The 24,356-nt window shown below is 35.2% G+C and overlaps 3 protein-coding genes and 2 long non-coding RNA genes across 6 annotated transcripts; 2 read left to right on the forward strand and 3 right to left on the reverse strand.

Moving 5' to 3' along the window:
• The first annotated feature begins 250 nt into the window (after nucleotides 1-250).
• LOC115993123 lies at nucleotides 251-1,943 on the forward strand. Its single transcript, XR_004092781.1, has 4 exons — nucleotides 251-361; nucleotides 729-884; nucleotides 1,555-1,659; nucleotides 1,884-1,943. It is a non-coding gene; the product is annotated as an uncharacterized LOC115993123 (long non-coding RNA).
• A 547-nt stretch (nucleotides 1,944-2,490) lies between these two features.
• Nucleotides 2,491-4,012, forward strand: LOC115990938 (ruvB-like protein 1). Its single transcript, XM_031114705.1, has 5 exons — nucleotides 2,491-2,621; nucleotides 2,958-3,057; nucleotides 3,164-3,255; nucleotides 3,337-3,406; nucleotides 3,526-4,012. The coding sequence occupies exons 1-5, from the start codon at nucleotides 2,491-2,493 to the stop codon at nucleotides 3,613-3,615; spliced, it is 483 nt and encodes a 160-aa protein (XP_030970565.1). The 3' UTR covers nucleotides 3,616-4,012.
• A 2,939-nt stretch (nucleotides 4,013-6,951) lies between these two features.
• Nucleotides 6,952-7,920, reverse strand: LOC115990939. The gene has a single exon (XM_031114706.1). It carries the CDS (start codon nucleotides 7,918-7,920, stop codon nucleotides 6,952-6,954), a length of 969 nt encoding a protein of 322 aa, XP_030970566.1.
• A 4,471-nt stretch (nucleotides 7,921-12,391) lies between these two features.
• On the reverse strand, nucleotides 12,392-18,317 carry LOC115991985 (protein DYAD-like). 2 transcript variants are annotated; one of them, XM_031116004.1, is made up of 8 exons: nucleotides 18,131-18,317; nucleotides 14,491-14,859; nucleotides 14,032-14,412; nucleotides 13,889-13,937; nucleotides 13,719-13,802; nucleotides 13,231-13,574; nucleotides 13,028-13,145; nucleotides 12,392-12,934 (listed from the first exon to the last, which is right to left on the reverse strand). In XM_031116004.1, the coding sequence occupies exons 2-8, from the start codon at nucleotides 14,784-14,786 to the stop codon at nucleotides 12,809-12,811; spliced, it is 1,398 nt and encodes a 465-aa protein (XP_030971864.1). In that variant the 5' UTR covers nucleotides 14,787-14,859; nucleotides 18,131-18,317; the 3' UTR covers nucleotides 12,392-12,808. The 2 variants fall into 2 exon arrangements, with proteins under 2 accessions (XP_030971864.1, XP_030971865.1); XM_031116005.1 differs by having other exon boundaries at nucleotides 14,491-14,871.
• A 1,819-nt stretch (nucleotides 18,318-20,136) lies between these two features.
• Nucleotides 20,137-20,956, reverse strand: LOC115988348. The gene is made up of 3 exons (XR_004091445.1): nucleotides 20,838-20,956; nucleotides 20,451-20,503; nucleotides 20,137-20,349 (listed from the first exon to the last, which is right to left on the reverse strand). It is a non-coding gene; the product is annotated as an uncharacterized LOC115988348 (long non-coding RNA).
• Nucleotides 20,957-24,356: the final 3,400 nt, after the last annotated feature.

Genomic DNA, 24,356 nt, shown 5'->3' on the forward strand with positions numbered 1-24,356 from the left:
TAATATGAAATGAATAATTAGCTATCATGAAACTTGAAGAGAAGCATAGCATGTTTAGGCCAATTTTTGTTACTGGGTTGTGCTGCAAGAGGGTATTGTTAAAGTGGGTGTGTGTGACATACATACATGTGTGTATGTCTTATTGGAGATAGGTACATAATGGTGCACGTAAACATTTAACTTTATTTATGAAACTCATTCCTTTTTCAGGTTAATGACAATATGACTGTGGATGGGCTTGATTTTTACGTAACTGACATATTTGGTGAAGGGTTATATGATTCTTGCAAGGATGTAAAGTTTGGTACCATGAATTCTCGGGCTATACAATTTATTGGTGCTGGTGCTCAAAATTTTCAAGGTAATCTGATCCTTCTAGACAAGATGAATCTTAAATGTGGTCTTTAGGTGAACCTTTGTACACATCTTCTGTATACTTTATTTCCGTTTTTTTCCTAATAAAAAATTCAGTATTACTAGTGTTGCAACATGTGTTTGGGGCTAATTTCTGTTTTATTTTTAATTTTAATTTTCTTTTAAACGTAGGATAGGCAACTCAATCTGTTGTCAAGTCACTTTGATTCCTGTTCTTCATTTTCCTGCTGTTTTTATTTATTTATTTATTTTAAAACTTTTAACCTGGGGTTTGGTGTGCTCAAAAGGAGAATCTCATTAAAAAATTGATTATAGTTTGATCCTTTTTTGGTTTACCTGATACAATGTTGTAGGTGGCTGTTGGTGATGTTATATATATTGAAGCAAATAGTGGAGCAGTAAAGAGGGTGGGCAGAAGTGATGCTTTCGCTACAGAATTTGACCTTGAAGCAGAAGAGTATGTTCCACTTCCTAAAGGAGAGGTTCACAAAAAGAAGGAGATAGTTCAGGTCTATTTTCATTTAGCTACTAGTTTTTTTGTGTATGTTGCATATTCTTAAATTCATAAGTGACATACTGATTTATAATAATAGTGTTGGACATTTCCTGATGAAGTGTGTTCCATATGAGATTAGGATTAAAGATAGTTGCGCATTTCAAATTTTTGACTGTGAGTGTAGTTACTAATTGCAGCATTTCTTTCATAAATGCCATATCGACATTGTGTGAAGCATATGCCATCAAAATATAAAGAATTTAAGCTGCATATTTGTTTGACCTATGAGGGAAATGCGTTACAGAAATTATCTGACTTGAAGTTGCTTGAATTTCTCTTATGACTGCAGCCGACCCAAGGATGATATAGCTAGAATTTAATGCCTCTTAAATTGGTTGAACTTATCAGCTTGTGACTCTTGCTGGCTTAGTAAGTTGTTGAGCTTCTTATAGGATTTGTAACCATTAGACCTGTTCTAAGTGGTAAAGTGGGGGGTGGAGTTGGGTGGTTCATACAATCATATTTTCCTCAGCCAAAGAAAAAAAGGGAAAGAAAAGAGAACTAGGAGAGAGAGAAAGAGTGAGACTGAGCTTAATGTATATAAGCATTGCTTTTGGTTCATACATACTAGTTCTATTTGTTGTTTATCATTAAATCCTATATTCTATGGTATCTTACTCCAGATACAAAGATGCTAGCAAAACTTCATTTAAATCCTCGACAAGACTAGAATGTATGATGCAAGACTAGCAAAAACTTTGCCTCCATCAGCAAGAGTTGGATTTACGGTAATTTATTCTTTCTTGAGTGAACAAGTGGATTTTCAGCAAGTTAAAATCACTTACAATCTGACACAGTTTTCAAAATTTGATTGCTTAGATGTTTAGATGGATTTGGTATTTTGCTCTCTTAGAATAGCACTTCACATTGTTTTGTGACGGTGCATGCTATAAAGACATTGCCACTATTGTGGTGCTCATTGTTAACGCAATAGTTATTCTATGATGATTAGGTGATGGATGCATGGCTTGCTTATGCACCTGTGAAGGACAACCCTGAGGATGCTGCTAAGGTAAGAATATTGTATAAATATTCTGTTTGTTAGCTATTCTGGAGGGTTTTCTGAAGGAAAAAAAAAAAAGAATGAAACATCTTTTTTGACTAAGACAAGTTGTATTCTGATCTGATGGTTTATTACATAATTTTTTTATTTTATAAAAATGTCATACAGTGCATTTCCTTGATTGATGGCATAGGGATTTTATGATGTTGGAACTAATTAAAATTCATGCCATAGTATAAGACAGACTACCCCCTTTTTTCTATGACTGAATGTACATTTTACGTATGTTTATATGGTCAATATATGCTCCTCCATACAAGAGATCCTTAATTATCAAGTGGTAAACACAATGTGATGGTTTTGTGGTCAGGTCTGCACTTCCATTGTTGAAACAATTGTTTGAACCATCCTGAAAATTATATCATCCATATTACATATTTGCACCTATACATAGATTGCTTGATACAAATAGTTAAGATTAATTCTATTAATATTCACAAATTAACCACTGAGTGTGATCTACTATCGTGTTACCAAGTGCCTCCAAAGATGTTAGATGCTGTTTAAGTCCCTGTATAGCTACGCTTATTTTGTTAGAAAAGGCAATTTCCAGCTCTCAAAATGTTTTTGTGGGGTTCAAGGGAAACCTAGTTCAGCACCTCCTGTGGTGCTTGGACAAGTTCTGTTGTAGATGGGCTCAGTGGTGGGGGTTTACCTGCTTGGATGAAAATGGTGGTTAAATTGATTTTGTGCAAGTGATGGAGGTTGGTGGCATGTGTGACAGCAGTTGCTTATATATATATATATATATATATATATATATATATATATATTAATTCTTGTATGTGATGCTTTAATTACTTTGATCTTTTGTGTTTTTAGTGGTCTACAAACAATAATGCTTTTGTCATCTGGGCCTTACCTCATAGTTGCCTAGGAACCTTGACTTAAGTTACTTTGATGTTTTAAATTCTGAACATGAATCTTATAAAAATTTCTGAATATGAATCTGTTTTCATGCAGAGGGACTCATATGAACTGTCCTTATGGCATACTTGTCGACTTGTTGGACCGGTTGATTATTATCCGAACACAGACTTACGATGTTGCTGACATGATAAAGGTTCAACCCAAATTTTGTGTTCTCTCACTGTCTACAATTTCTCTTCAACTCCTAACCATATTATCATTGTCCACATACTGATATTTCTGCTCTTTGTTACTGTCAGATTTTGGCTCTCCGTGCAAATGTGGAGGACCTAGTAATAGATGACGAAAGTTTGGCTTACCTGGGTGACATGGGTCTACAAGCATCCTTAAGGTTTGGCTTAATCTTTAGATTTGCTGTTTCTTAGTCCCATCCCTCAAAAGATATTTAGTGATGCTTCTATCATCTCTTCAGGCATGCAGTTCAGCTGTTATCGCCCTCCAGTATTATGGCAAAAATGAATGGCCGTGACAATATCTGCAAGGTAATAATATGATCTGGATTAATCTGTAATCAATGTGATTGAAGATGATTTAAAATATTGCAGAATTCTTCTTCCATCAACTACATTAGTAATTTTGTTTGAATTTATATGATTTATAGGCAGATATTGAGGAAGTGAAAGCTCTCTATATGGATGCAAAGTCTTCAGCAAGACTTCTTCAAGCGCAGCAGGAAAAATACATTTCATGAAAATTCTAAACAATTTTCCCTGAATGTCAAAGGTAGTCTGGATTTGGAAGTAGCATTATTTAGGTTCGGTTAGCTTCTCTGTCGTGGGTTTTGAAAGAGCAGGAGGTTTTGGTCAAAGACTTTGGCTTCGTTGGTAATTAATGTGTGTAAAGGCGAAATGTTTCAGAAGTGTTCCAAGCTACGGGAAATTTGTATTTGTCACATGAGTAGTGTCATGGTTATGCTGTCAGCAGCAATGCAAGTGGTGAAACTCTAGTTCTTGCACCATTCTGTTAATGAATGCATCGGTGTATGGAACTAAGCTTTCAAATACACTTCATATTTACCCTGGAAAATTACTAACCCAGTTATGTGATGATCACTAATTCTTTACTTTATTTACCAATTTTTATGCGAATCTGTGTGAGCTTTATTTACAGCATGGAAGTAGCCATTGCTTTATATTTTCTTCCTGACTCCTGTGCTTCACATGCTACTTGAAGAGATAGTGATCAAGGGTAAATTGGAAGATATATATATATATATATATATATATATATATATAAATTGGAAGATATATATATGTTGCTCGAGTTGTTAAACCATTACTATATAAGTCCAATTTCAACATCAAACGTGGGTTTCCTGAAATTATGAAAGAAGGAAAAACTAATAATTTGGTTTTGATGGTGAATGAGATAGTATGTATCCTTTCATTCCTTTGCACATAGACATTCTTAAGGGTTATGTGTGGAGAGTATTGCAGGACATAATCATCCGAACTCGTCTATAGAGTGAAAGATTATTTTCTTATACGTAGGCAGATAAAAAAATAAAAAATTTGGCCAGGTTATTTCAATTACGCAAACTTAAAAATGCTCACTTTATTTTTATTATGCAAATACCAAAACACAATAAATTCTTTAATGTGTTTTCATTTTTTTTTTCTCGACCTCTTTCTTTCTCCTGCACTCTCACGCTCTCCTTCTTCTTCCTCTTCAGACTAACAACATTGCTCTCCCCAACCCTCGTTGTCACTTACTTTCACCCCAACCCTGCCACTATCAAAGCTTTGATCTGACAAACCATAAGTGGCTTCTATGTTGGCATCCACAACGGCTGCATCTCTTGGGGTGATGAAATGCTCGAAAACCCTCTCAACTTCAGCGGTGTGGCTAGATCACTAGCCACACCCCTCTTGCCCCCAACCACTTTCAAGAATGTTGCACTTTTCTCCAAGAAGTCACGATTGCCACCCAAAAGATTTTTTAATAATACATGTTAAGATATTTGCTCTTATTAATATATCATTGACATACTTAGTTGATTTGAATCCACAATTTCACCCTTTATGTTAAAAAAAGAAAAAAAGATGCTATTTAAAGTAGGGTTCATTAACAAAGTTTGTAATGACTTAGGAGTTATAAAACATTCATTTGATGCAAAATCTAAGAAAATTATAAAAAAGTGAAATTCGCGGCAAATAAAAAAAATTACAAAATTCTTTGTAAGATTAACTTAGTGGTAAAAAGTTCTTGTGACTCATCATACTTGTAAGGTTGAGAGTTATAAATTTGAGTAGTGACAAGCCTCATTGTTGTGCGGATGACCCAATACTATGATGAGTTGAGTTTAAGTAGATTCGGTGCAATAAACACACTTGTGATTCCTTTTTTGGACCAATGAATTTTTTTTTTTTTTATAAATTACAAGAGTTGAGAAAAAAAAAATTAATATCTTGTTTTTGCCCAGAATACAAGCTTGTTTCTTTGCCCGACCCGAGAACTCGGAACCAAGCCCCCTTCAAATAGAAACGTTATAGCAGATGAGGCGAGTTAGGGTTTTTCCTAGGGTTTAAAACTCAAGTTCCTACTGGGGAAAATTTTTTCCCCCAAATGCTCTGTGTAGGCCGAGAGTATAGGCCTAAACAGAGCATTTGGGGAAAAATAATTTCCTAGTAGGAACCCGAGTCTTTTCCTAGTGGGAAATTTTTTTTTCCCCCCAAATGCTCTATTTAGGCCGAGAGCCTACAAAAACAAAGCATTTAGGGGGGAAAAAAAATTTCCCAGTAGGAACTCGAGTCTTTAGTTCCTATTGGGAAATTTTTTTCCCCCCCAAATGCTCTGTTTAGGTCGAGAGCCTACAAAAACAGAGCATTTGGGGAAAAAAAATTTCCCAGCTGGAACTCGAGTTCCAGTTGGAATTTTTTTTTTCCCTCCCAAATGCTCTGTTTAGGCTGAGAGCCTACAAAAACAGAGCATTTGGGGAAAATTTTTTTTTTCACTCCCCTAGACGTACAAAACTGCTGAATAGGTAAAGCAGAAACTGGGAAATTGCTGAGAATGTAATTTATAAACAGTCATTAAGAGGCAGAGAAGCCGAGAATGTAAATGCACTTAAATTACATCAAAACGTGCTCTCAATAGGCACCAAACTATAGAAACTTTTACAGTCTCTGCATAAACATGGTTTTATAATGGAAATGCACTTACATCGCAGCAAAAGGCATTCTTAATATCAACATTCTAAACATGCTCAACCACGCTTAATTTGCAGTTCTAACCGTACTACTCAAACCACAATCTTCATAAAGGTACATTGGATTAAGAATTACAAGTACATTCAACAAAAACCAAAAAGTTCACATAGCCAATACAACGTAGTCACTTTTCCTAAGATCGCCGATCCGCACGACAAAAACATCATCCATGAAAGCATGCCTAAAAAACATAGAGTAATCACGTTAGGAGACAATATAGTAAACATTAGGTAAACATGGAATGAACAACAATTATTTAACCGATGCATAACTTTTTGCCATCTACCTACCTACTCTGGAACATGACTGCTTGTGGAAGCGCCACGGGACTGCGGACATTTTCTACGATTATGCCCGGAAACATGACACAGTCCACATGTCTTCTTGGGTTGACTCTCTATCAAATTTGCGTCCTCCCTCCGCCATCCCGGTTCTCGATTCTTATTCCTCACCCCATCCATCTCATTCCTTATTCTTGACTTCACTGGTCGACCTTTAGCCTGCAACAATTCTGGATTAGGCAACCACTTTGGCCCCATGGGATCCCTCCACAACGACTGCGACTTTGGAACCACAATTGCATGCTCATAAGTGTTCAAACCATAACATGGGTGAATATATGTGATCGAATCAATATGTAAATAGTCACATACTCTAATTGCACGTGAACACGGGATCCCTATGTTTTGCCATTTCCCACAACTGCATGTTTTTTCCTGTAACCGAACTTCATAACTGTGGTTTCCCCCTCCTGCGCTACACGTGTTGAGTTGGGTAACTACTTGAAATATCAGCTCTTCATTGCTAAATGGCTTGAGTTAGTGTTTCTCAGATTTACGCTTATTTCCATCCCACGTGGAGAAGGCATATTCACTCCAGTTCTTACCCTCTGAGAACTCAAAATGGTATTCTTTGCGCCGGTCGTGGAAATATTGAACAAGTTTGTTCCAAGTGAACTCAACCAATACGGCAATAGGAAGACCCCATGCACCTTTCAGTACACCATTGAAATACTCTGATATATTGGTTGTCATTGCCCCAAAACGTCTCCCACCATCATGTGACTGGCTCCACATATCCACAGACTCGCCCATTAGGTATGTGTATGGAAGATAATCTTGATTCTTTTCCTTGCCATCCTTCCCCGTCACCTTCTTCTTATTCCTAATGGCCTCAATTTCCACCTGCTTAATGGACTCCATTATGGCATCAAATTTCACTACCTGACTAGCATATCCCGCTTTCAACACCGTTGACTTTAGAGTTGAGTTCTGAAAATAGGTGTTGAAGTTGCTAACAACATGTCGAAGGCAATATCTATGAAATACTGGTGTACTTCCATCATCCCTTCTAGACCAGTTTGCAATGGCGTTTTTGATACCGAGATGTCGGTCAGAAATTATGCAAATGCCTTCCTTAGGTATCACGTGGCCAATCGTATCTCGGAGGCACTGTAAAAACCACCTCCAACTGGACCTTGACTCACAATCCACAACAGCAAACGCGAGAGGGAATACCTTGTTGTTAGCGTCAGTTGCCATTGCGACCAACAACTTTCCCTGATATTTACCATACAGATGGGTCCCATCAATACTGATAACCGGCTTGCAGTATTTGAATCTTGATATGCATGGACCGAAAGACCAAAACACATAATGCAACAATACGATGTCATCTTCATCAGTGGATGTGATACGATAGAACACTTGGGTAGTCGGGTCCTGATTAATATATGTCATTAGCAATTTTTGCAACCTTTGGTAAGACTCTTCCCAATTCCCAAACATCTTCGCAATCGCCTTTTGTTTCGCATCTCATACCTTGTAGTAAGAAGGCTTCTGCCCACTATATTTCGTCTCTATCATAGATCTGAGATGTTTAACTAGGGTAGTGTGATCCTCACATAACTTCTTATGGATGTCTAATACAATAAAATTACAACTCATCATTCTACCATCATTTCGCACCCCAGTCGGTTTACACGTGTGAGGACCCACATACACGGTGACCATCCATAGTTGGTGGAGATCAGGCTTTATAACTGCGCAGACATACCACTTACATGACTCGCACGCATTTCGCACAAAGTTTTTTCGTCGTCGACCGAATGATCGTAAAATGTTTGTTTTCCTTGAGGGCATAAATTGTTAATACGCGCTTCACCTCCTCTTTATTGGCAAAAGTCAACCCTTTGCAAAAATTCATCCCCTCTTTCTAAGTAGACACAAATGGCATATCAATATGTGAAGGATCAACCATATTTTCCCAAGTATTTGCAGAGAATGACAATGAAAGGGGTGCGTAGGCAGGGATTGTATTTGTAATGTTTTGGACACTAATAACATTGTCTGCATAAGGTTCACTACCATCCAATGTTTGATCGTCATTAATGTCCCTCTCAAAGTGCCCAAGGTCTCTGCCAATCGTGTCTTCATACTCATCTCTATCCACAAAATCTTCACCGTTAATGGCAATACTCTCATCAACATAGTCGTCATCATCATCGTCATCATCATTGTTAATGGCAATAGTCTCATCAACATAGTCGTCATCATCATCATCATCATCATCATCGTCATCATCATCACCATCAACATGAACATCACCATCGGCATGAACATAATCATCCTCTACATGTGTAGAATACTCATATTGAGCATCTGGAACCGTAACCTGTAAGTTTGTGGTCGTTTGTTGGATATCCTCTTCCCAAACTGCACGCGGCTCCAACTGTATGTACAACTCAATGTTAGTTACTTCAGCTATTCTCTCCAACTTGTCAAACATGATCTTTACATGTTTGGCATACGATAAGTAATTTGTATATTGTGTATAGCAGGATTCTCACACAACTCTTCCATGACAATCTTCTTCAATTCGTCAAGGGTCTTCAACCTACGATCAATTTGGGTATAATAGGTCTTTATACCCGGCCCTTCAAATGGCAATCCCTTATTCGCATTGACATTCTTAAGCGGACCACCGTGGTATAGGATTATATCAATTTCAGGCATTGTAAACCTGTTCAAGTCAAGTTACTATGTTAGTTAGTTAAATCACATAGTCGTAAAGTGGGGAAAAAAGTAATGCGATCTTAAGGCTGAACATATTCAAGCCAGAATTTTCATAGGTAATTACTAGTTTTATAACCATTATGTAACTTGTGGTACCCATGGTTCTAAGTTTGGCTTCAGAAGCAAATTTGAAACATATCTAGTGGAGCAACCCCGAAAAATAAAAGGTAAGGAAAATATATATATTTAAAGAATACATAGAACGAGAGGAGACTTTACAAAGATGATGTAGCATTAACAAAACATATTAAATTAACAAGACCAGAGTATTCCATATCCTTAAGGCTTAAAAGTCATTTCCAAATACCAAATTGTTTCCAAAATGACCAATTCTTATACTTTTTTTTTTATTTTAATAATGATCAATTCCTTATACAGTCATGTATTGTAGGTCACTACATTTTAAGAATTACTTTCAGGAGTATGATTATGATACCCATTCATTCCATTCAATCACTACCCATTTCATACCCAAAATAATGATGAATAAAGTCAAAAAAATTTGTAACACACAAAATGGGCAAATCAATACTCAAAAAATTAACACTAACAAAACAAACTTCTATAACACACAATATTGGTAAATTAACTAAGTTATGTCAACTATGTACAAAATAATTAGTCAAACTCTTTAACCCACACCCATAGACAACTAATATCCAACTACAATGACAATCAAATTATGCAAACCCTTACCTGAGATATCAATTTGTTGAGAGGGAAGAGCAGTGAGAGAGGCAGTGTGATGAGTGAGAGTGAGAGGCAATGTGGTGTAGGAGTTATGGGTGAGTGAGAGTTAGTGAGGCTGAGAGACTTAGTGAGGATGCTCTGTTTTTGGGTGAGAAGGCTGTGTAGAGTGTTAGAAAGTGTGTTATACGGGCTGAGTGTTAAGAGTGTTCTGTTTTTATAATTTTGCCTAGTGGAACTCGAGTCTATAAGACTCGAGTTACTTGTATTTTTAACCAAATTTATTTTGTGCACGTGAAGTCCTATATCTTTACTTTGTAATTTTATTTTGAGGATCTCGAGTCTTAAAGACTCGAGATCCTTGTATTTTTAACCAAACTTATTTAATTTATTTTGTGCACGTGAAGTTGTGTATTTTTATTTTGTGGATCTCGAGACTATAAGACTTGAGATCCACAAAATAAAAATACACAACTTCACGTGCACAAAATAAATTAAATAAATTTGGTTAAAAATACAAGGATCTCGAGTCTTTAAGACTCGAGATCCAGGTGGCAATTTTGTCCACCTCAGCCAGTAGAAAATAATGGAAAGCGAGTCTTTAATGGTCGAGTTTTTAAGTGGATCTCGATTTTCTAAAACTCAAGATGCTATTTTCCTTTATTGTTTCAAACGTTGTCTAACTTACTACATAGAAAGGCTGAACAATGTTAATATGCTCAAAACCTCCACATCAGTGGATCTATAATATTGTACATATGTAAAAATACTAGGGGTAACCATGTAACTATATATTTCTATTTCATTATTTAAATATATTTTCTCTCTCCTCTCTCTCACTCCTTTCTCTGTGCCCCTGACTCTCTCTCTGGCCGACTCTCTTTCTCTCTTCCCTGCTTCAACCCAAAACAAACCCAAGCTGAAAACTCATCACAAATCTGATAATTGAAAACTTAAACAAAACAAACCAATTCAAACAAATCTGAAAACTCATCACAAATCCAACTCAAAATCAACCCAACAGAAAACCAATTCAAATAGCCCAAATCAACCCCAAACCCACATTGATGTTGCCGTCGCCGCTGTCATGGAGGCTTTGGTGGAGTGCTGGCCGCTGCCATGAGTGAGAAAGTGAAGATACAGATCTCAGATTTGTCTAAAAATGTTGAAAATGGATTAGGATTGACATGGGCTTGTGTTGAAGTGAAGTTTGGAGGTTTGTTTATGGGGTTTTCTGGTGAAGAAAGAGGGGAGGAAGAAGAAAAATTGACCAGTGAAGAAGAGGGAAGAAAGAAGAAAAAGAAAAGAAGGGGAAAAAAAAAAATTTGACCGTGTGAGAGAGTAAAGTGTGTTTTGATGTGAATTGTTAGAAATAATTATATATATATATATATATATATATAGAATGATTATTTAAATAAAAGAGGGTGTAAAATAGATAAACTAATACGGGTGATTTGTAAAAATGATAATATAAAATAAAAATAATAATTTTTTTTTTTTGTAAAATGAACTGAAAATTTTAGAAGCACAGATGCAATTCCTCTAATACCCTTTCATTCTTTATATATATATATATATATATATATATATATATATATATATATTTAAAGCAGAGACCAGTCTCCATTTATGCATGCGTCGCTTCAAGAAATGATTTTCATTTAGGTGACCTATGACACTCCAACAATTCGTATTCGACCATCCCTTCAACAATGAGTAACAACAATTTTCATCGAAACATATATACATTATTAGTTTTTGGCCAATTTGGTGCTTAAAAATGAAGTTTACTTATAGTCTCTCACATTGAAACCTCACGTTATACATATACTTTCATTACGTGGGATCAATTTACACCAATTGGACAAAGGCCTTCATCGTGTGGGAAATTGGCATCAACAATTCAGCCCGGTTAGGCTTGAATCACCATATGCGAATGGTTCTGATAGAATTAAACGGCTTTCATCTAACGTGCTTGGTTTCAAGAGTCAAGAGGCAAGTCAATACCAAATATTCAACGCCAATTGCAAAAATTGTGCTATAGTCCTGATCAAACAATTCATTGTGCTTAGAAAAATTAACAATTTCTGGTCACTCGCAGAGTGGTCTCATTAGTTTCTATTCGTCTAATGAGAACGTCCCAGTTGTTGGGTCTTCAATTCAGTAAGAATTTTACAGATGGCAAAAACAGAAAGGTTTTACTGTCAAGGCCACAGAGAAGGTTCCTACCACATCGGGGTTAAACAATGAGGCTTATACGACCATCCACAACAAAACATTATCACATACCACATAATTATACCTTAGCCTTCATCATTGGATTGTGTCGTGTAATACACAGTTGCCTCTAATGAACTTCCAGCTGCATCTCCACATGCTTCCAGTATGTGTAACAACCAATTCCCTGCCCTCTCATCATTATCATCATGATTTTAGTCTATCATCAATCTATCATAAGTCATAACTCATCCATGCCAAGATGCTTTCACAACTATGAATACTGTCAAATAAATATATTTATATATCATCACATCAACGAAGAAGAAAATAAATAAGCAAGGCCAACAGGTCATTAATCCCAGTAGAAAAGGCAGATTCCTATAAAAGGTCTAAACCATCCAACAATGGAACCAACTGCTTCCTATGCCTATCTCTATTAAAAGGCAAAATATCAACAATTTACACCACATAATTAAGTCACGGTTGTTGACAAAGTCGCTCATTAAATTAGGTTGACTGATCTTGCAGGTTAGATATGGAACCTACTGGTTTAAAGGTTGAAATTTGGGGGGGTCACGCATTTGACTTGTAATTTCTGTACAAGACCTAAATCCTACTAGTTTAAAAGGTATCTATGCTTCTCCAGGACACGGAGCTAAACACTGACATCCTATGCTATGATTTCCATCTCTTAACAGCTGAAGGGCAGGAGAAAATCTATTTGATTTGATGCCTGCATACAACTCACAGAATTTGAAATCTGCTCCAGCTGCTGCTCCATCTTATCCTTCCACTTAAATAGCTCCATAATCATTTCCTGTCAGAAAAGGTAAAAATGTAAAACCTCTATGGAGTTGACATATGAATTTAGGTATCAAACTATCCTATACTTATCTGCTTTTCAACATACCTGAAATGGAAGTAATGAGTTATCAATGTCCGACTTTGAATTGGCAGTAGCAGAAGAATCTGGGGTCACATTAGCATGATCTTCCTCTTGCTTCTTGGTCACCAGCTCTGACACATCTCTATTTTGATGCAAAAAATGGAGGGCACAAGTAAGATCAACCAATACAAATTTCTTATAAAATTAGAGTTACCTAGTACAATTACCTTTCCATTTTGGCCATTTCTTCCTTAACTGGCTCTAAATCTCCAGCACAGACAGGGTCCTCAGATGAGCTATTACCAGGCATCATCTGAGGTGGTATGGCTGAGTAGGGAATTTGCAACTGCTTATCATTAAACAGATCTGTGCTCTCATAAAAAGGTACAAGTTCATTCCCCTGGATATTATCTAAGTTACTGCCCTCAAGCCAATCTTCCCATCTTTCAGAATTAGGAGGACTGAAGGTAGTGTCTTGCTTTGATGCCTGTGCGCTGCTCAAAGAATTTTTAATTTCCATCAGCTGCTGCTCAACTTGAGCTTTCCATGCTATCAATTCCTCATGCATCCCCTGTCAACAAACAAAATCCGATGGAGCTTCACTGAGCTGAATTTACAAAAACATGTCCTACTGGTCTAAGAGCAAACAAGATTCCATCCTATCATTTCTATCTATCAAATTCTCAGAAGCTGAAAGATGGATGGTAGTGTATACCTTCATTCCCACCAAAGACTTTGTAATCTCCTTCAGGCGTTCATCAACAGTAGCTTTATATTTCAACAGATCCTTGTGCATCAGCTGTCAATAAAATATCCAAATTGGGGCTTCATAAATCAATATTAAAAATAGTAGATTATATTATAAGTGAGATGTTCAAAATTCACCTCCGCGTGATCTTGCTCTTGATTCTTGGATACCAGCTCCTGCATATCTCTGTTTATGCATAAGAACAATTTTAAGGGCAATCCTAATAGCAATGACAATGATTTCCCTTTTATGATTAAAATTTTAAGTTCCAAATCACTACCTTCTCAGTTTGACCATTTCTGTTTTAAGCAGCATCAGTTCCCCAGCAGAAACAGTGTCTTGGGAAGGGCCATTACCTGCCCTCATATCTGGTGGAACCCAGTAAGGATCCTGCCACCCAGCCTCCCGCCGAATATTAACCAGTTCAGCACTCTCTAGCCAATACTCCATTATTCCATTAGGGCTGAAGCACCGCCGGAACCGCTCAGTCCCATCTGGTGACACTTTACCGTCAATGTGCTTCAGTAAGTGGTCTAGCAGTCCTGTGTCACCAACGCATTTACGAGCGGCAGTTCTTAGAGCTGGACGGGAAATTGGGTTCCTAAAGGTTGCTCCTTCAGCCTTCAAGACCTCAAACATATATTTCTCTGCCAGTTTGTACCTGCATGACACATACTCCAATCACCGTATTAGACTGACATAAACACCAATTGTTGGGGCAATAATAAATGGTTTTCACCTCTCAGCAGACCATCTTTCTACACGGTTGATCTTCCTTAGATTACGGTTACTTTGAATACTACTGCCTTGGCTTTCCTCCACACGTAATGCTGCTTTCATCTCTATAAGTTGACTACGGCCCAATCGCTTTCTCTTCCGAATTTCTGGAATCACCAGAGGTTCAGCTTTAATAACTGCTTTAACATCATCCTTTGAATCTACTTCTTCAACTATGCTTGATGAAAGTTGAGGTGTTTTTTCTCCACGTACACTGATGCACGCAACCTGCATGCGACCAGCCTGCGCATGCGCCATCTCGGTGTCTTTTAGCTAATATTAATCCAGCTCTTCTTAAAGGCTCCACTCAGTTTTCCAGAAATGTTATGTACTGCAAAAGCAACTGCAACATGAGAGAATGCTCAAATACCTCAGTTGTGCATTTTCTGACCAAAAATGAAGCTTTATGTTAATTGCATATTAACTTTAGAGCAAAAATGTATCACATGGTTACACTAAAAAAATGAATCCCCTTGATAAAATCATCAAATGTTGAACACTTGCACAACATGACATAAGAAAGGGAGAGGTGGTGGTCATTCTTTATTAAAACAAAATCCCTTAGTCTGACGACAGTACTCAAATCCCAAAAGCATCCTTCTTTTTGTTACCCTATACATACAACAATCTGTGATAGAAATTTCTCCAGATGATCTCTCTCTTTTCTTTTACAAAAGAAAAAGTGTTTTCGTTTTTTGATAAGAATGTGGTATCTTTGCAAAAAAAAATATATATATATAAGCACTCACCATCATTCTTTGATAAACGGTAAAAAAAATTTTCAAAGTAACCAATAAATGGGAAGAAACCAAATCAGATTGTAGATAATCAAATTTCGTTTTTCCTTTTTAGGTGGCATATGTGATAGGAAACCACGGGATAACTCAATAAATAAACGCTTGTTAGCTACCAGGACACTGAAGTAAGTTGATAATATGATATTTGAAGTAATTCAGAAAACCTATCTCTAGCCCTCCTCTACCATGAATATATCCCTGCAATTAATTAAAAGGATTAAAACACAGTAGTTCATGTCTAGAGTTGAAATTGGCAAAGAAAGAATGTGACTCAATGAATTAACATCTCCTCAAAATAAGGAGCATTCAGCTTTTATTTAATCTCTCTCTTTGCTTTCAATCCATGCCTTAGAAATTATTATTAGATTCAAAACCTATTCCTCCCAGCAACAATTCTGCATCTATTGGCTATCTAAACTCGAGTTTTTTAGGTGCTCCTAAATGACCAAATTTGGCTCCTATACTTGAACTTTCCTTTTATAAGGTTAAAATCATCTTATTTTCTTTTTTTACCAGAGTCCCTAGTCATGATGACAATTTTTTAAAGACATCTTATTGCACTCTTGTAGTTAAGAATATAACCAAATACAATTTTTTTTTATCAGTAATAATGCTTCATTGAAAAAAATGAAATCATACAAGGAACCAAAGCACACAGACAGTGTACTACCAGCATTACAACTAAACTATGATGCATGGAAACTACAATTATCAAGCAAAATCCGCCAACAAATTAAAAGTACAAACACCAGAAGCATTTGTCCACTAATCAAATACAAAGTTCAGTAACCATATGCATAATGCAAAATTCATCAAAAATCTTAAGCTGAAGCAAAAGCTCCTGTAAAAATCATCTGTGAAAACTAAAAAATTCAGCAAAAACCACAAAAGCCCAAAGCATTAAGTAAAATTGGCAAACAAGATCAATCTAATAGTAGTAACAAAATAGAAGAGAGTAATTGAGCCAGATTAAGAAGCATATTAATGCCATGTACAATATATACATTGAACTCCAAAGAAAATAGCCAAACCTATCAGATACATAAATTAATTTCCATATTTTAACAAATCATAAAATTCCATCTAAATACTACACATTAATAGTTAAACAGGCACAGAGCTCGTAGAACAAGACAAGAAGAATAAAAACATGCTTGGGAATGGTCCTCTTGTGACTCATATTCCTCAAGTTATATGCCTTTTCCTATTAGCAAAATCTTCAGCAATAAAAATTATAAAAACTTTGAAACAACTAAAACCACAAATAGTCCATCTAGGATTGAAAATTAAAATTCATTTCTTTTGTTTTCATATCATGTTTGCTGATGAGAGTATTAAAAATTATAAAATTAGATTTATACCCAAAACTTATTAAGCTTGTTTGCGACTTAGTTCAGGTTCTCTCAATTTTCCATCTTTCAATACAGAGAGGGAACTGCCAAAAATATATATAAGGGAAGAATTGGGGTCGATTGTCAATGAGGAGGTTAGGAGTACCATGGATGTAGCTCATAGAAAAGTATTAGGGCCAGATGGGAGAGATTTCCCGTAGAGAATGGTGCTTGGGTGAGGTTTTGGCATGTGGGGAGACAATTATTGAAAGAGATGAACCCAAAATTGTACGACATTGCAACTAGCAAGGATGCCTCAATTAACTCTTACTTGGAGATAAAGCACTGGAGTCAATTGAATCTATGTTTGCTATCTTGTACTGCAATATCTCAAGTAGCAAACATCTTAATCACATGAGCTGAAGATTGAATAGTGATAATAAATTTCATCTTTGGTCACATTATGAGGCTTTCAAGGGCCCATGAGATGTGATGTTCCCATGAAATGCATCTGGTGGTGCAAAGGCTCTAAAAAACAATGTCTTTCTTTATGTATAAAACAAAATGAGGAAAGATTCCAATAGGTGACAATCTCATTAAGAGAGAAATCACTTTGGTAAATTGGTAGTGGTAAGACTGAGGACCATTTGTTGTTGCATTGCAACAATGCAAATGAATTGTGGGCTTTTGGAGTCCATTGGGTAATATATCCAAGAGTGGTTTTGTGCTCTAGTCTATGGTAAGAGGAATTGGTTTGGTAAACCTTATATGTATATATATCCTGTGATAGAACTCCTCTTTAATAAAACTTATTACTTTCTAGCTAAAACAATATAAAATTTATTACTTATCAAAAAAATAGATAAATAACCAGTGTACATTCTTGGCATGATAGTCACTCCACAAGAACAAAGTTCTTGTGGGGTGGGGGCCAAGGGCCGCTGTTCAAGCCTCCAAACTCACACATATACACTTGGATTAAGTTAGAGTAAAATTTCTATCTTGAATATATATAGATATAGATAAATAAATAATAAGACTCAAACTTTTATATTTTCCTTTGTATTTCATAGGTTTTTCATCAGCCAAACAGAACCATAAGAACAAACCAAGCAAGCTAAGCGGGAAAAAAAAAAAAGAAGCATTGAAATTCGTATTTAAAAACCATAACGAGCCATTTATATAGCATAAGAAAATAAGAAAACGAACCAGAGTCCAAGAACAACAGAAACCCCAAAACAGAAACAACAACAAAGAAAAAAGAAAAAACAAATTTAGGGGTTTACAAAACCCTAAAACACAAATGGGTCCTAACCTTAAAGTCCTCAACATTGAAAACCAACCCGTAAAAACCCAAAATTCAGATACAAATCTACAATCTTGCTACTCACATAACACTAAAACAAATAAACCTCCCCAAAAATCAGAAGAAAAAAAAAAAAAAAAAAGACCTAGAGAGAGAGAGAGAGAATACCTCAGGGTTTGAAGCATTAGAACGCAGCGTTTTGAATTGTTAAAGAAAAAAAGAGAAATGGGTGTTTTGGATTTTGGAGAAGAAGAAGAAGATGAAAGGAGAGAGAAGAGAGAGAGAGAGAGAGAGAGTGATGAGGGTTTTAGGGAGAGGCCGACACTGTGTCTGTCTCTCTCACTCTCACTCAGTGTAAAAATGTGTAAAGCCTAATAAAATATAAAAGTAATTTCTTCAAAATCAAAAAATAAATTAATTAATTAAATACCGCTTTCCTAAACCCTAACCGCCAAAATCTCTAAAACCCTTTGGCCTTTACATTTACAAAAATAAATAAATAATAATATATTGTATTTACGTCAAATACTTAATAATAATTTAATATTAATAATAAGCGAAGACTATTGTGTTTAGAAACCGCTTATTTGTTAAAAATTAAAAACTTATTACTAAAAAATTTTTAATTGTATGAATAGTGCGTAGAACCCAAAAATGCATTGGTATACGTATTTTTGTGTTTTTAGCTGGATCATAAACAGTGGCGTGGGATCTAGCCAAAAACTCAAACGCTGGTATCCAAACTCATGCTTAGGCTGGATTTGGGAAGCGCGTCTTGTGTTTCCCAGACTTAGCTTTTTTTTAGTGGATCTCATGCACTATTTACTAGACCTACATGTACTTTTTTTCAAAAAAACAATTTTAAAATTAGGTTTCACAGCACTATTCACATATTTAAAAATTATTTTGTTACAATGATTTCAATTTTCAGTTTTTAATAATAAGCAATATCTAAACAAACTCTTAGTTTATGATGCTATTGCTATTGCTATTCCTACGTGGGAGTGGGAGTGGGAGTGGGAACAATCTAATAATAATAAAAATACTCTTTTCTTCCGGCCAAATTGTGCCATTGTGGCCCAACAAAAAAAGAGGAAAAAGCCCATGGTTGTTTGATCATGTGAAAAGAGTGAGAAAACTCATTTTATCACAGACACACCCTGACCTGACCCTGACCAGGCGTATCTATTTCCATGCAAATGTATGATTTTCTGCAATCATGAATAATCTTAGGTCTTACATTTTAATGATGATATAAAATTTTAACAACTCAATTTCGGCCTATGGGTACCACATGCCTTTTTTTCTTTTTTTCCTTTTAATTTTAAGAGTCACAATTCTTGAGATTTTCCAAATGATGACAAGCTTATTTTATTATTATGAAAAGAAGTACGTAATTTTGTACACTCTGTTGTTACTCGTTACCTTCTAAACTCGAGTCGAGGGAGTGATAAGGTTTATCCTAATCTCATTTCAAAAACACAACATTAGAAAACGATAAGCTTTTTAAATGGAAATACATACCTTTTTTTTAACAAGTTGCTGGCAAATCATTTCCAAGATAAGATACATCTAAACCTGAATTCTACACATAGTTATCTTAAAGAATCCTGTGAATCACTATATATGGTATATCAAATTTGTAAAAAACCATTTTCTCCACAAAAAAAAAAATGTAAAAAACCAAATAAAGTTAAGCAATTTAATATGGATGATTATATATAACTAACTAGTCGCTAACCCATGCGATGCACGGGCTAGTTAAATAAAAAGATAATTAAGAAACCACATGGGAAAAAAAAAATTATTAATCTATTGTCAAAGGGTCAAATGACAGTGTGGAAAACATTTCATAAATAACTTATAGCTCTATATTAAAACTAAAAGTAAAGTTTCAATCATTCTCTTTCTATAAAACATTATTGAAACTATATGTGGTTTACCTCAGTTTCAAATAGAAATTACTTGAAGAAACAACTATTTTGAATCATTATCTGAAAAAGGAGTGACATAAAAAACTAAAATAAGATGAAATTCCTCAAACATATTTCAGCATCAATGTCCAAGTTGAGCTTTATGTATAGCAACCAATTAGTCACTCCAATTGAAAGCACAATGTTTGAAAGAATCTGCCAAGTATCATATTCACTTACAATTTTCATCCACCTCCCTAAATCACTAAACTATACATCTAACTACCTTAACTTCAATATTGAATACAAAGACAGAGCCAAAATGTCTCATAAGAAAATGCATACAATAAAGAGCCTTGAAGCCAATAATGGAAACCTGATAGAGCCAAGTCTTTTAGCAGCTCATAGCCCAATCCATTAGCCCCTACTTCTAACACTTTCGCATATTTTGCAAGATCCTCACTCAATTCTCAACTACCACCAATTAAAACAAAAACCTTAAAAGTTTTAACATATTTGAATAAGGATTAAACCCAAGAAGATTGAAGCTGAAAATTGATGAGAAAGAGTAGTACCATGTGGGGGTACCTTGTCTGCCGATTAAGTCCATGAAATACAAGAAAAAGAACTGCACCCATAAAAGTTGAACGAAAAGTAAAGACCCAAATATTATAAACTGAAGAAAATAAAAATTACTTTAAGAAAGTGAGTGAATTTGAAGGAAATTTTAAAAGCAACATTGCCTTCACATAACCAAGTATATGCTTTGAAGAGCATCCCAAAAAATAAAAACCAATACCTGAAAGGCTAGAGACAACCTTCACAGCCTTCTACTTTGATCTATCATCACATAATCTTAAAATTTACACAGTCTATTTAAGACTTAAAGATTCCATTTGTGGCACTATGAGATGATAGCCTACCTTAATAAATAAAAATAGAATTGGTAAAGCAAATAATACCTTCATAGATTTCATCCCATCCAGTGTAGTAATGATGTCCATTTTTCTTTTCAAATCCAAGGTTTTTGTTCTCTAAAGATTTCATTGCATCTTCCATCTCTCCAACTTCTCTTTTATGGTTATTGTCTTTGCTACCTAATGAATTAAAAGAATATAATCAAAATATTTAGTCAAAAACCATGTTATATGTACAAAAATTTTGTGGGTCAGTCTTGATGGTAAGCTCAGCAAAGCGTTTGTACATTTGCAGTAGAATCAGAACCTTCGAATACATAAATAATTGTCACCAATAACATCTACTTATGGGAAGCATCATGTGTGCTTGACCCCTCAAGCCTCTAGGTTGGACAGGTGAGTAGTATTTGCTTAGTACCTTCCTCCCTCCCATCCTTCAACTATTAAAACCAAGAAAATTTTCAAAATCCAACACCTAATTGTAATGTGTAAGACACAAATAAACACAAAATCATAAGAAACAATTTGTCAGCAATCTCCATCATTTAATCAAACAAAACACACCCATTCAGCTTATTTTTACCAGTCAGCATTTGATACCAAATACCCTTTTTTTACAAAGAAAAGAGTTCAATAGTGATACACATTGTGATTTCTTAGAATGCGCCAACAATTATGAACAATGGCATGATAACAAAGTCAATGTTTGGTACATGTTTAGTCATATAATATACAAACGAATAAAAGAATTGAAAGTCAAAGATTTCAAGTTTTGCATATCTACTCTTTGATTCATTGTGATTGTTTTGGTTCTCATTAAAATTATAAAATATGCAGATTGAAGTGGCTTTTCATTCTTCTTCTCATAGTCATGCTCCAGTTCCTCCCAACACATAGACACCTAATAATTAGATAAAACATATATAAAAATATGCTAAAGTTCCAAAGATTGGTCATTTGGTTGCATTCAGATAAAATAATAATAATAATAATAATAACGGAAGAGAGAACAAACAATCTGTGCAAGAGTATAAAACTAAAAGAGAAGAAAAACAATCTGTCCAATACTAGAACAATCTCATATACATAATATTCGACTCCATGCTTCATCCAGTTGTGTCAGATTAACAATTAATACAGTAATCTCTTCATCAGTATTAAAGGGGACTGGTTTGACAGTAGTGAAGGGTCTCCCATAGATCTCTCTCCAACTCTCTCTGCACAACACATATTCATTACCAAAAAAAAAAATGAAAACTATAACAAAACAGAAGGGCCTAAAACAAAATTGGAACAGAAAATTAATAATTCCATTGAAATTGTAATTCCAAAAACATACTTTCAAGAAGCTAAACTGCATAAAACACACAACCAACATAATATATGTTCAAATGAAAATCCCAAACTAAAATAAAGCACAATCTTCTAGTCATTTGATTTAGATTTAGAAAGCAAGTATTCTATTGCAATGATCATTATAACTTATTCAACAGATTTTAACACCTTTAAATTTAAAGCAACAAAATTAAACAACAATTAATTTGCATTTGTCAAATGACTACACTACAATATTCAAGCTCCAACAACAAATTTTAACAATGATCAAGTAAACCATTAAATAAACAAATAAACAAATAAATAAAAAACTAAAACACATAGGTTTGCCAGCATACCCCCTAACCCAAATTCCTCTTCAAATACCAATACCAAAAAACCCTTTCAATTATTTCTCTGCCTTTTCTGCTTCTTGGTGTTGTAGATGTCTTCAATCATGCTCTGTTTTTTCTCATCATTCAACCTTAATTAAAACCAACAACCCAAATAGTATTAATAATTGATGAAAGTTTTTAAATAATAATAACTTCTATAAATCAAAAGTCCTAAATTACAAAAATTTTAAAATAAGAATATAGTTCCTGTAATCTAGATTCAGTGTGTGAATACTCAACAAAGCAACCATAATATACATAACCATAGAAAAGAAAACTCAGTTCTCACACGACACAACAACAATAGCCAATAATAATAACAACAACAAAAATTTCAATAATACAAAGCCTAGAATAGCCAATACTATTTCTAAATTTAAGCTTGATTGGAATACAAAACGTGATGGTGCTACGAAAACAATTAGTATTCAAGTGGGTTGTGCCTGGAAACATAAATTTTTTATAAAAAAAATTACCAAAATTGCAAATGGGTGTGTGATTTTGGAACTTGATAAACGAAGAGGCTGAGAAAAGGAGGGTGTGGGATCTGAAAATTTAAAGCAATGCAAAGCAAGATTAATAACAAAATCAAAAACCAAACCTAACATACCATATCGTCTCCCTAACGGCCAGATGATTCGCAGCGTTCATCTAGAATCGGACTCCCCCAGATCTCGAATTTCTGTAAGTTATAGGAAAGAAGTTCAGCAGTGACTTTAACTTTGGGCAATCGCAGATCTTCAGAATCGTTTTTTGCTTTTGGGTTGTGGGTTTGATATGGTCTGATTATGGTGGTTTGTGTGTTGCGGTTGTTGTGGGTGGTGGAGGTGCTGCTGCCTACTGAGTTGTGGTGGTTGTGGGTGAAACGGGAAAGGAGAAGGGGAACGGGAGAAATAGGGTCTGAGGAAGGAGATCTCGTTGGTTTGTGGGTATGGTGGGACTGTTTTGACTGAGGAAGGAGAAGGCAGAGATTGGGTTTTGTGTTTATCGGGTTTTAAAAGTTTTATGTTGCATGAAAAGTTTTTTTTTTTTATGTTTTTTTTTTAAATATGCTGACATGGAAAATTGTGAGAGTTTCAAAAACTTCGGTTTTATATATATATATATATATAGATGAAGAGTTGACAATTAAAAAGCAACTTTTGAAAAGTCACTAATGTTGGGACACAGCTCTCTAAAATGTTACCAATGCTATCACTACTAGCCGTTAGGGACTCTAAGAGACTCGTTTCCCTTTTTATTTTCTACATAAAATACACTTTCTATAACTGTATTGCTCGAGTGAGAATGCAACATCACTTGAGGGAATTATTTAGTCTGTGACTTAAGTTTTAGACAACTGAAAAACACAATATGTTTAACCTAATTTATTAGCCAAGTTGTTACTTAGGTTAATTATTCAGATCTAGGTTAAACAATCATCACATGTAACAAATACAGCGGAAAAGTAAATAGCACAAGATGTGATGACCTAGAAAAACCAATGAAACAACTCGTTTCAAGGTAAAAAAAAATGTGAGGGGAACTATCTCAAGAGAACAATCCACTATATCAAGTTGAGATTTACAATTAAGAATACCAATTCGTAGTAAATCTAACACAGTTACCAAACTAGACTCTGAACTTCACAGACTTCCTTGATCTGGATCTGTTCTCACATGAACCACCTGTTCATGCCTTGATCTTCAGTACACTTGATAGCTGAAGGCTTGGCTACAACTTTACTTCACCAGTACTAGCAATATGGATTTGATCTCCAGTAGGTACTTGTAGAGTTAGAAGGTACAGAACCTCACAGATCTCATAGGAGTAACTCTCAAACTCTTAGAAGTATTGGATTCAAACTCTAAACAGT

This window comes from Quercus lobata, chromosome 5 (genome assembly GCF_001633185.2).
Source record: "Quercus lobata isolate SW786 chromosome 5, ValleyOak3.0 Primary Assembly, whole genome shotgun sequence".
Lineage (NCBI taxonomy): Eukaryota > Viridiplantae > Streptophyta > Magnoliopsida > Fagales > Fagaceae > Quercus > Quercus lobata.

Excerpts from the sequence above, each read along its gene's own strand:
- LOC115990938 (XM_031114705.1), top strand. The coding sequence starts at position 2,491 with ATGCTGTTTAAGTCCCTGTATAGCTACGCTTATTTTGTTAGAAAAGGC. Across the intron at positions 3,058-3,163 it reads ATGTTGCTGACATGATAAAG|ATTTTGGCTCTCCGTGCAAA; the intron begins GTTCAACCCAAA and ends TGTTACTGTCAG. Across the intron at positions 3,407-3,525 it reads GCCGTGACAATATCTGCAAG|GCAGATATTGAGGAAGTGAA; the intron begins GTAATAATATGA and ends TATGATTTATAG.
- LOC115990939 (XM_031114706.1), bottom strand. The coding sequence starts at position 7,920 with ATGTTTGGGAATTGGGAAGAGTCTTACCAAAGGTTGCAAAAATTGCTA.
- LOC115991985 (XM_031116004.1), bottom strand. The coding sequence starts at position 14,786 with ATGGCGCATGCGCAGGCTGGTCGCATGCAGGTTGCGTGCATCAGTGTA. Across the intron at positions 13,938-14,031 it reads GAAATGGTCAAACTGAGAAG|AGATATGCAGGAGCTGGTAT; the intron begins GTAGTGATTTGG and ends ATGCATAAACAG. Across the intron at positions 13,146-13,230 it reads GAAATGGCCAAAATGGAAAG|AGATGTGTCAGAGCTGGTGA; the intron begins GTAATTGTACTA and ends GCATCAAAATAG.